This window comes from Antechinus flavipes, chromosome 5 (genome assembly GCF_016432865.1).
Source record: "Antechinus flavipes isolate AdamAnt ecotype Samford, QLD, Australia chromosome 5, AdamAnt_v2, whole genome shotgun sequence".
NCBI lineage: Eukaryota > Metazoa > Chordata > Mammalia > Dasyuromorphia > Dasyuridae > Antechinus > Antechinus flavipes.
In genome coordinates, this window is record NC_067402.1 from 11,616,190 (window position 1) to 11,628,468 (window position 12,279).

At 51.1% G+C, this 12,279-nt stretch overlaps 1 protein-coding gene across 2 annotated transcripts; it reads right to left on the reverse strand.

Annotated features, from left to right (window-relative positions):
- Positions 1-2,981: 2,981 nt before the first annotated feature.
- On the reverse strand, positions 2,982-6,444 carry SP8 (Sp8 transcription factor). Of its 2 annotated transcripts, none has more exons than XM_052001601.1 (2): positions 6,094-6,444; positions 2,982-4,935 (listed from the first exon to the last, which is right to left on the reverse strand). In XM_052001601.1, the coding sequence occupies exons 1-2, from the start codon at positions 6,112-6,114 to the stop codon at positions 3,403-3,405; spliced, it is 1,554 nt and encodes a 517-aa protein (XP_051857561.1). In that variant the 5' UTR covers positions 6,115-6,444; the 3' UTR covers positions 2,982-3,402. The 2 variants fall into 2 exon arrangements, with proteins under 2 accessions (XP_051857561.1, XP_051857563.1); XM_052001603.1 differs by having other exon boundaries at positions 5,676-6,444.
- Between the last annotated feature and the right edge of the window lie 5,835 nt (positions 6,445-12,279).

The following is a 12,279-nucleotide window of genomic DNA, read 5'->3' on the forward strand; positions in this document are numbered from 1 at the left end:
TCTCTGTGAAGGCAGCCTGCTGCTCGGGCAAGACCTCCTTTCATAATCTGTTTTTACCCTTAATTGCCATTTCACTCCTGAATTTGTAACGACTGGAACATTCAGCCTCCTTTTCCTTCCCGGAGTTGATAACCACTTACTTCAATGGCAAGATTTCAGGTCTAGATGGAAACAAATTCTCAATGGTAGGAGGTAAATTGAGAGACAAAAAAGAAATTAAATCTCTAAGAATCTCAGTTCGATAAATTGGTTTTATTATTATTATGAATCAACTTGAAAAATGGAACCCCTGAGCTAGCTATGAAGAAGCTTGATACAATATCTAGGAACATCAAAATTTACTTCAGGTTTAAAATGATCATTTAAGGAATATTCAAGCTCACAAAGACATTTTCCGTGGCAATAACTAACAGGTATATAATATACATAATATATTTCTTCTGCTATTTAATAGATCAAGTTTTTTTTCCCCCCTTTGGGGTCTCAAGGAGATTTTAATGACAGAAAACTAAACAATTACCATTTACGCCCATCTAACTATACTTTAACCATCTAATGAAAAAAAAAAAAAAGATTTTATTAGTTACCGACCCCTCCTCCACCCAAATCCCTTATCTTCTAATCTTAAGAGTTATCCCCAAAGCCACACTTTGATTTAGGCTTTATTGAGGAGTGCTCGAGTAATCTCCCGAAATTCAGTTAAAAGGGTTTGCCATGAGTTTTGTTTTCGGGTTTTTTTGTTTTTTTTGTTTGTTTTGTTTTGTTTTGTTTTCATCGGGGAAGGTAGATTTAGAAAGAAAACATTTTCTAAGAACCGGTTAATTTGAACAAATTTTAAGCAGTCGGTAATTACTCCTTTGGAATGTAACCTGTTGGCACTTCATGAATTACACTGAATGGTCACCCCCGAGCCTTATCTCCGTAAATTCACAAAATATAGCTGTCAAGAAGGATCAAGGAAGCAAATCGTTCGATTTCCTTAATATTGGTGTAAATGCGACATTTTCTATGTCTGTGTTCTATTTGGTTTTCCTGGTAGCACTCAGCCAGAGAAAACACGGCCAGTTCCCCCAATTCTGAGGAACAATAAAATAAGAATTAACCCGCCCAACAGTCATATTTTCTCCGAGTTTATTAATACCATTTAAAATATTACAAATAAATCAATTACATCTCATGCATTTAAAATGCAAGTCTAAAATGTCCCAGCGAAAAACTTTCCATTTCAATGTGAAATATCCAAACGATTTCAACATTACAATGAGCAACTAGTTTGCAGAGCTCGCAAACCTTTGGAGTGTAGGGCAGGAGGACGGATTAACAGTTAACAAAGGTAACCTGCAGGAAATACACATAGGCCAAAGTTCGTTCAGTTTCACTTGGACAAATTTATTTAATACATGGGTTTGGGGGCAAACCCACTTGTTATGAAATATAGGAGAACGTCCACTTTTACTATGCCTGAACTGCCAATGCAAATATAAGTACATGCTTCATTAAATTAAATGTAATCCAACATTTATCAAATAGCATCTTAGTTACAGTTTGATACCTAGCTAAATTAATATCCGAGCAAAACTAGATCCTGAAAGAGTACCTGCACGGCCACTTCCAGAGCAAGTCCCCAGAAACGCAGTTCACTAGGACTGCCACAATAACTCTGAATATTTTTTTTCTTGTGACAAAAAAAAAAAAAAAAATCTCAAGTTGACTTCAATATATTTTCAAATATTTACTGTGAGTATATACAAGAAAAATACTATACAAAATCGTCTTCTGGACAACTGCGGCTCACACCTGCACACTGGTGGAGTTTATATTTAATTGCTAACTAATCTAGAACGATTCTCCAGTTGAACAAACCATTAGGTTCGGATATATTTTACAAAGATTTTGTTTTGTTTTTTGTCCTATTCCCCCTCCCCCCCCCCTTTTGGCATTCGGACTAAAGCCTCGTCTCATCTGCAAGCTAACCACAGCATCTTCACTCGTTTACAGGCTTAAATCACAAAGAAAAGAAAAAAATAAATTTCATCCGAAATATTTTCAACCGGATTGCATGAAGATAGAGAAAGAAGAACTCCACAAATGGGCGGCCGGGAGAACAAAAAGCCTGGGATTACTCTGGGGAGCGTTGGAGAGCGAGGTAGAAAAAAGGACAAATACAGAGATACTTAATCTGGTCTCACCGGAATGAAGGCCATTTTTGCATAAGAAAAAAGACGCTTACCCTAACCCCCACTCCCACCCTCACCCCAGAAGTTAAGTTCAGGAGATCAAAATCACTTTGGGATCAATATTAACTGCACGGTTTCAAGAGAAAGACTTGCTTTGCTCGCGGCTGTTGGAAAAATGAAGATCTGCGACTGGAGATGAGAGAAATAAAGAGGACTTTTTTGTTGTTGTTTTGAAAGCAACGCGTATGTATACATATAGATTATATATAGTACGGGTATATATAATATATATGTATGTATACCCATTGAGTCTGCGTGTGTGTGAGAGTGTGAAGGGAAGCTGCTGAGCAGGTAAACACAGACGGGCCCCAATTCTCAAACTGTCCAAAGTTCCACCTCGTGGGTGGGGGAAGGAAGATAGAAGGGGGAACGCAAGAAAGTTTCTGCTACAGTATATTTGGAACTGGCAATTCGGCTACTTCCCCGGCTGCAAAACGTGGAGGACGCCTCTGGGGCTGCGGGACCAGGGGCTCTCGGCTCGCCGGCGAGAAGTACCGGAACCCGGCTCCGGGGCTGAGCTCCGAAGCGGAGGCGGCCTACCACGTTCTCAGCCGGAGCCGGCGCAGCCCAGGCGAAAGCACAGCTAGCAGCCTTGCCCGCAGCCCTGAGAGGCCCTCCTCCGCACCTCCTAGAATTTGCCTGAGTCACCTCATCTCGCCTGCCGCCGGCCGGAGGACCCCGGGCCTAGCCAGGCAGGCAGCCCCAGAGTTGTCCTGCACACACACACACACACACACACACACACACACACACACACACACTCACACACACTCCCCTCCCCCAATCGGAAGTAACATCTGGGAGAGGGAGGACAACTCAAACTCTAGCGGGGATGCATGGAAGTGAGGGATCAGATTTTAACTCCTCAGAGAAAGAATGAAAGAGATTAAAAAAAAAGAAGAAGGAAGGAAGGAAGGAAGGAAAGAAAGAAAGGACAGGGGGGAAAGAAGTGTCCAAAAAAGCGATACAACTTACTTACACGTCCATGTCCCCTTTACAAAGTTAAGTGTCACAGAGAGAAAAGGGAGACCCCAAAGCGTCCCCCGTCCCCGCGCGCCTCGAGGCGCAGGTAGGCAGGCAATATCGGGCCGGGCTTGGCCATCGGGGCCCCGGGGGCCAGCTGCGAGGCCCAGGTTGGCCGGCCAGGGGCCGGGGCCGCCCTGATTCACTCCAGCCCGTTGCGGTGGCCCGGCTCCGGGGGCTGCAAGAGCTCCGGAGAATGGCACGGTGGGCTGCCCGCTGCGCTGTGCTCGCTGTCGGTGTCGCTGCCCTTCTTGCCGCCGCTGCCGGAGCCCGCCGAGCCGCCGCCGCCGCCGCCGCCGCTGTGGGTCTTGACGTGCTTGCTGAGGTGGTCGCTGCGCATGAAGCGCTTGTTGCAGACGGGGCAGGCGAAGCGCTTCTCGCCCGTGTGGGTCCGCAGGTGCCGCTGCAGCTCGTCGGAGCGCGTGAACCTCTTGCCACAGAAGAGCCAGTTGCACACGAAGGGCCTCTCGCCCGTGTGCCAGCGCAGGTGCGCCTTCAGGTGTGACGTCTTGCCGTACACCTTGCCGCAGCCCGGGATGTGGCAGCTGTGCAGGCCCTTGCGCCGAAGACTGGCACCGGCCGGGCCCAGCCGCTCGGCCTCCTGGCAGTTGGGGCAGTCGCAGGTGGCGCGGCCCGAGTAGCGCCGAGCAGAAGAGCGCGGGGAGCCCCCCAGAGGCGCCGCCGGCCCGCCGCCGCCCAACATAGAGCCGCCGGCGCCGGCCAGCGGCGACGGGGCCGAGTCCGGGTACGATCCCGGGAGCACCGGCTTGAAGCCGTCCATCAGGTGCTGCCCAGCCGGGCTGAGCAGGTGCGTCGAGGCGCCACTGCTGAAGGCCGAGTGGCCCAGGCCCGAGTAGTCCGAGTTGTAGCCGCCCAGCGGCGAATGCAGCGAGCCCTGTAGCCCCCCCGCGGCCGGGTGCAGCGAACCGGGCAGCGCGGCCGCCCCGTTGGGGTTCTGCACGTCGATCCAGCCGGCTCCCACGTCCCACCAGCTGGAGGCGGCGCCTGCCGCGCCCACGTCGCCCGCGGCGCCCAGGCCAGGGTGCGAGGGCTTGAACCACGACTCGTACGGGTGAGCCATTCCCACGCGCGGGTAGATTCCCTGCAGGCCGTCCACCGACGTGTGCACTTTGGACAGGAACACCGGCTGATGCGAGCCGTCCTGGCTGTGCGCTGCCGCTGACGAGCCGCCGCCGCCGCCGCCACCTCCGCCACCCCCGCCTCCGCCCCCGCCGCCGCCCGACACACCGGGGGCCTGGAAGACTGAGTAGTCGTTGGCGAAGGGCGAGCCGGAGGCGGCCGCGGCGGCCGCGGCGGCCGCGGCAGCCGCGCTGCTGGAGGTGAGCGAGAAGGCGCTGGAGCCCGGAGAGCCGCCGCAGCTGAAGGAGTCCGACACAAGGGCCGCAGCCGCCGCCGCCGCGGCCGCTGCAGCTGCAGCCGCCGAGGACGAGCCCCCGGTCCGGGAGGACCCCGATACCCCAAAGCCCGAAAGGCTGGAGCCCACCACGTTACAGCTGCCGGACGAGGAAGAGGAAGTGCGTTTCCAAGGGTGGAAGCCTTTGCCGAACGAGGACGCGCTGTCCGAGAGGGAGGAGGGCGACGGGCTGGGACTGCCGATCTTGTTACAGGTAGCAGCGAGCATGGCTAGAGGCGTGGATCCCAACCTCGGTTCTTCCTGCGGGAAAGAAGAGAGGAGACAGGGGAAGGGGGAGGAAGGAAGGGGCGGGGAAGGGGATGGGGACGGCACGGGATAAGATGGGATGGGAGACAAAGTGCATCAGTTTCCCGGTATCCTCCAAGACTTGCTCCGCCACCGCACCCCCATTTCTCCTGCAGCGAACCTCTACCAACTCACCTTGCACACCCACAAGAGCCCGAGAACCTGGCTAGCTTTCTAATCTGGGGCGAGGGGGAAAAAGTTTGGCTGCTGGGAGTCTGGAAGGAGATACACTCGCTCCTAGGGAGACTTTGACAAGCAGCCTCCTTGGAAGCACACACCAGGCCCGGAACACACACTTTCGACTGGGGATGGGGGGGGGGGCGCGAAAGGGGAGACAGGATTGCCGAAAGACGAAGAACGGAGGGACGGGAATCTTGGCTGAAAAAGAAATCCGCAAAAATCGTCCGACTGGATCGGTTTGCGTGTGTGTGTGTGCGTGTGTGTGTGTGTGTGTGTGTGTGTGTTTTAAAGCAGCGTTCGAGTGTCTCTCCCTGGCCATCCATCCATTGAGAGGTTCCCTACCGACTTCCAGTCCCCAGAAACTGATCGTTTTAGTTTCTCTCGGCCAAGAAAGGTCGGGCCTCCGGAGTCCGCTCGCTCTCCCTCTTTGTCATGGTTATTATTGTTATTTGAAATCACACCGACAACAATTAAAAAAAAAATAACAAAACCACACCGAGGCGGGTTCCACGTACCTGCAGGATGCGGCGGGCTGCGGAATTTTAAGGGGGAGGGGGGCCGCTGCTGCCAAGTGCCCGGGAGCAAAAGCTTTAAAGCTGGCTTTCTTTCTTCCCCCCCTGAAATAGTCACATGGAAGATAGGCTGAACTAGCCCCTCTCCCCGGACAGCCGCAGCCGGGCTCTGGGAGGTGGCTCGTATAAATGCCCTTAGAACCTTTTCCTGAGCTCAAAAAGAGTGACTCTGCCCCCCCCCCCTTCCCTTCCCCTTTTTTCTTTTCTCCAAACTCACTTGTACTTAAGGAAGAAAAAAAAAAAAAAAAACCCTCAATAGAGAGACTGATAGCCCCTGTCCTGACCGGGGCTATTTTAGCCCCCTCCAATCGGCGAGAGAAAGAAACTAATTAAACCAGCAAGAGAAAATCCTTAAACTCACCCCTAGTAGTGAAGTTGCCATCCCACCAAAGTGCCCTCCTCCTCCTCCTCCTCTCAGAGGATCTTTTATATATTGATAAATCAGAGGCAGTGTTTTTTTTAGAGGTGTGCAATACAATGATCTGGTCCGCCCCTTCCAGCACAATTGTAGCCCTCTCCGCGGCTTTGAAGTACCGCTGAGCCTCGGCCAGCCAATCTGCGGCGCCGCCGGGCCGCTCAGACACGCTGCTGCGTGAGGTCACCAGCCCCAGCCCCAGCCCCAGCGCCAGCGCCAGCCCCAACCTAGCCGAGCTAGCTAGACGCCCGGGAGCGGGCGCAGGCAGCCGCCACAGCAGCCGCCACAGCAGCAACAGCCCCAGTGGCCAGTTCCTGTTCTCCGAGGGGGAGGGGGCGGGAGGGGAGAGACTGAGTGTGTGTGTGTGTGTGTGTGTGTGTGTGTGTGTGTGTGTGTGTGTGTGTAACTGTGTGTGTGGGAGGGAGAGGAGAGAGAGAGAGAGAGAGAGAGAGAGAGAGAGAGAGAGAGAGAGAGAGAGAGAGAGAGAGAGAGACAAAGCTTTCAGGGGGGAGTCGCACTGCCACTACGGGAGCGCGCGCGCGTACACACACACACACACACACACACACACACACACACACACACACACACAGATTTTTACAAGCAAGTGAAACAGATTGCAAAGTTAAGGGAGCTGGGTAAATAAAAGACATTCCCCAACCGAAGCTGCCCTCTTCCACTCTAACAGCTAGGTGCTGGGGTACCTCCAGGTGGGCTCTGTCACTTTCGCAGAGGAACTTGTTAGCCCCCCTCCCCTCCGGCAAGCCCGAGGTCGGGAGGGTTTAAAAGAGGTGGCCTAGCTCGTCTTGAATCCGATGCTTCGGCCTCCCCCTTTTCCCCCCCTACCCCCCCCCCCACCGCGATGGTGTATCTGCAAGCGTTTGGAAGTCCAAGTTTCCTTCAGGCTGGAGGGGCAGTGTTTGCCCAGTTACTAACGCTGTGTACATTTCGATACAAAAGGCATTAGATAAAGATGGGGGGGGGGGGGGGAGGTCTCGATGGGAATGATTTTTCTTGATATACAGAAATCTTCTCCTGGATTGCAGGAGGAAGGGAAAAGGAGAACTGAAAGAAAGATAACTCCATTCTCCTCTGGGGAAGGCGAATTTTGCAATCGTCCCCTTCTCCTCCCTTGCTCTCTCCCTCCACCTTCCATCCTCAAGCCCCGTCCCCCTGCTCTCAAACCCGGGCCCGGGGAGGCCATTTATTCTAGGCTGCTCCTGCCTCAGAGATGCCATCCTAATTCCCCTGCTTCAGCAAAGAGACATAGGTTGGACCCTTTGGAATCAGTTCACCTCCCAAGCAAAGTCCTGCACCTCAGACGCCATGTTCCAGCAGCAATCCCAGCGTTCGGATGTGGCTCCCAGGGCTCCAAGAAGCCAGATTTTCCCATGGAATTAGGGGTGGAGCAGAGTTTGGGGGATTTTCTAAAATTCTCTGTGTAAACTCCCTCCCTAGGGATAACCCAGCTACATGGAGCTTTCCAGCCTGTTTGCCTCTGTCTTGAGTTCCACTCTCAATCTGGGGGGGCTCTAGCGCGTCCCATGGAGTCAAGCCGACTTGGATGTCGTTTGGAACGAGTTTTTTTTTTTTTTTTTACCCTTTTTTTCCCACAGTGCTGGGATATTGACTGTCCATCATATCTATTGATTACGGGGTGAGGGGGGGAAGACGAAGAAGCTTATACTTTGGAGCGAATGTGAAGTAAATTAATGAACTGCTTTCTTTCTCTGAAGGCTGACGCTTACCATAAATGTCCTCTCTCTCTCTCTCTCTCTCTCTCTCTCTCTCTCTCTCTCTCTCTCTCTCTCTCTCTCTCTCTCTCTCTCTCTCTCTCTCTCTCTCTCTCTCTCTCTCTCCGAGAGGCTCTGAATGATTTTAGCCTGTTGAGAAGGCGTGACAGGCCAACCCAGAAGGAGGAAGGGGTGGGGGAAGGAGGGAACTCCGTTTAACAAATAAAAAAGAATTAACTCCATTGCTTTGGTCTCCTTCTGTAATGATATTCATTTTACGGACCTAATGCACAATTGCTGGAATTTCGGGTTTAATTCCAATCAATAGTATTATCCACTGAAGGGGTGGGGAGGGGAGACGCCCTTTGGATGAATACTTATTAAGTTTATCTTTTTGTCCTCCTGTCTTCTTGGAACCGAAGTTAAGCTAGTAAGTAAAACTTCAGATCTGGGGCTCAGAGGAAAGGGAGGTTAGGATGTGGGCTGTCCCTCGCATGCAAGGAACTCACAATTGGGGATGGCAATTTTGAGCCCCTGTTCCTTGGAAATCTGAAGTGTTAACAAGGTTTTTTAGAAGTATTTCGTTCCCACTACTAGAACAATGCAATTATGTGTTAAATATGTTAAATAGCCTCATCTGCAAGCTTTTCGGAATATTGCAGAATACTCTGGGGTCTCAGAGTTCCAGGTATCATTATTTTACAAATCAAACCAGATAATTTTGTGAGCAGGAAAAAAAAATGATCAATTTCTCTGTTCCCCTTTGCCACGCTCTGTATCCCCACTACAACAAAAAGTTACTCTCTGTGTGTTGTGCTGATCTAGCTCAAGCTTTACAGAAAAGACAAAGGAGCTGACAGAACTCTCTGAACCCATGTAAAACTGGACTCGTGCAGTCAGAGAAGCCTCCCTGCTTCTGATTTCCCTGAGACAGGCAGCAGTGAGCCTGAGACTGTTCCCTGCACCCTGCAGGAATGACCTGATCTTGGCTGAATCCTCCACGGGAGCCAACAGCTGGAAGCGAGTGTGTGTTGGGCCTTCTGGGCAGGGGAGGGACGGCTGGCCAAAGTGCGCAGAGAAGTCTTGCGCCGGCTGTTCACCTGTGCGATGTTAACCGTAAATAAGTGTACAGGGTTTATTCTAGCAAGAGAATTGCCAAGTTTGGAGGGGGAAAAGGAGAGCAAACACGACCCAGGTTTTCTGAAATTAATTATAAGTTGTTGTTGTTTTTTCTCTCCTTTCTTCCCCCCCCCCCCCAAGTTTCATGCACTGGGGTTAGATGGATGCTGGTGCCGTTTCTTGAAAACCTGTGGGATCCACTCTCAATGAAGCTTTAAAAAAAATCTATTAGCATTCTGTATGCATCGGTAGCATAAATTTCATTTGAATTTCAAATTTAATAAACCAGGAGGTTTTTAATCATCCCTGGTTTTATTTGTTTGATATTAACATGCTTATTGACCGGGTCTGTTGACCGGTTTGATCATTACAGGACAGCAAAAAGTTAATTAAAACGACCACAGCTCCTTAATCATATCATCTGTCTCATCCATGTCGTTCCCTTTATTACAGGCGATGATGGATCGGCTCCCAGATTAATCTCTCTGTTTCTTCGATTTGGACAACAGCTTTGGGGGCCTAATTTACATCCTGGGAACAACCTGCTCAAGTCTACCAAACACCTTGCTTCGACAATAGACAGCGGCAACCTCCCTGCGAGGGGGAGGAGGAGAGCGAGCTGGCTGCCGGCTGAGCCCGAGCCTCCCAGGGCTCCGGGTCCGAGCGGACGCCCTGGGGTCTCCGAGAAGCCCGTAAGGATACAGAGGCAGAGAAGCTGGGAGCGGGAGGGAGAAAGGAAGGGCAAGCCCTCGCGGGCCGGGGAGGAGAAGAGTGTTATTGCCGTGCAGTTAAATAGTCTGGAAATATGTATACAGACCCACATGGAAATAAAGTCATTGGAAACCATTAAGTACAATTAGTAGCAATTTCTCTTCTAAGCGTCCAAGTTCTCTCGCGGTTTCCTAGGGCTCCTAAAGGTGTCTACACATTCCGAGGGTAGGTGTTAATACGTCCAGATGTTCTCGGCTCGAGGTACAAAGTGGATGCAAAGAGAAAGGGCGCGAGCCTTGCAGGGAGGCGTGTGGGAGAGACTGCGTGACTGGGTGGCTGGCCGCGGGGGTCGACCGTGTGTGCTCGCGGGATGGGCAGCAACTGAGCGAGCGGGGAGATTTTGCAGCATCTTTCCTTCCCCAAGAAAGGTCCAAAAAACTGGGGGAAGCCCAGAGGTGACTGCCTGGAAGCTTTCCCACTCCTCCCCCTCCCCCTTTGGAACGAAGTTTACCCTGGATGAGGGCTTTCTCCGGGGGGGGGGGGAGAGGGGGGAGTGCTGCCTCTCCAGTCACAGCACTGGGATTTGAGGGTCTTAAACTGGTTTACTGCTAAATAAACCTTAGGAGGGACTGAGGGGGAAGGGAGGGGAGGGGCATGAACAGAAAGCAGCTGGGGAACGGAGAACCGAAAGGAAGGCTTGGTGTGTCTTAGGTCTTCTCTCCAAAGCTCCCACTTCTGCTCCCCGGGGTCAAAGTTTGTCTTCTGCTATCCTTCCACGGGAAAATCCAACGAGGCCGGCCGGTCTATACCCGCTACTCCCACCTCTGTGAGGGACACGGCCTGGCCTACTCCTCACCTGGCGGCTGCCTGGGATGGAGGAGAGCTGACTGGGCCCGCACTCATCTCAGCCTCCGGCGGCCTGAAGCTTAAAGAACATCAGGAAGAAGGAGTGGTTTGGGGTGGGTTGGAGTAGTTTTTTTTCTCTTGGGGAGTCCCTCCTCCCCCCTCCATCACCACCCACGACCCGACCCAACCCAACTAGGAAGCGACTCTTCTCGTGACAGATGGTGAAGCTTTGTGTGGCGTGGTGCCCCCTCTGAGTGGGGTCCCTGCCTCCTACCCTAATCACCTTCTGGTGATTTGGGGACACTGGTTCTTTATGTCGGGGTCATTGAGGAGCTAGAAGGACAAGCGGGACTCTAGGTGGGCTAAGAAATGAGATTCACAGGACGGCAGGTGGCAGGCAGGTCACTGCTCTGGAATGAGCTCGGAGACTCTAGTGGATCTTCCCCTGGCTGATCCGAGGGGACTGATTTTGGCCCTAAGCGGCAGTCCCCTGCTGTGACGGAATAAGATATACATACATACATATATATATATATATATATATATATATATATATATATATATATATATATACACATATATTTGTTTGTTTCCCATAATAAGATATATATCAATATATATATCATTGATATATATATTTGTTTGTTTCCCATAATAAGATATATATATATACATCAATATATATATATATATCATTGATATATATATTTGTTTGTTTCCCATCCACCTTTTCTTCCCCCAAACTCCCTTCAGTCCGGAGAGCTCTTGATCTCATAGAAGAGGATTTTGGCAATGCCCTTGACCTTCTTGTCTATAAGGGATAGTAATTCTAGCTGGAGCATTTACCTTTCCGACAAACTAGGACTCAAGTGAGACTTTTCCCCTGCGAGTTAAGAAACTCTACAGCCCCCAATTCAATCTGTACATTGAAGACAGAGAGGGAGGGCAGATAAGCTTGGGACAGGACTCCCTTCTGCTCCATGTGGGAATTTGCTCCTCTCTTCGTGTGCTGATGAGAAATATTAAGGGCAAGGGAGCTCCCTATTTTGTGGGTATCTACGGAGAAAAAAAAAAGGAAGAAAAAAAAAACGTCAGTTATTCTGTGCGTGTGGCAGAGAACTGGGCTCACGGTGATTCTATAAAAGGGACGTACTCCCAGCGTGCTTGGGTGCATATGCGAATTTCCATGAAGGACAATCAAGCTTTGTCTCCCCTCCCCCCCAACTCATCATGTTCATTTTTGAAACAGGCAGGGATGAGGAGGGAGTGAGCAGTGTGAATGTTGCTGAGATGTGTGTGTGTGTGTGTGTGTGTGTGTGAGAGAGAGAGAGAGAGAGAGAGAGAGAGAGAGAGAGAGAGAGAGAGAGAGAGAGAGAGAGAGAGAGAGAGAGAGATGGGGGGTCGCGGGGGCGGGATGGGGGGAGACTCGTGGTGGGCAGTAGAGAGTGAAAGTTCCAGGAGGCAGGGAATCCGGCAGCTTTCCAGAGTCCTGCTCTTCGGGCTCGCTTAGAATCCGCGTGTATCAACCGTGCTCTGGTGGGGGTAGGGGACATTATCTATAACTTGCTCCCTGCTAACACGCAGAGTTAAAAACTACTAAATTCTGATCCTCTATGTTATCGATTTCTTTTCATTCTGTTCTTTGATTCGAGAAGCTAAGGCGCCCAGATTACCCGGCGTCTCCTCCAGACGGTTGACAATTGCAATCGCAGTTTGGGGAAGA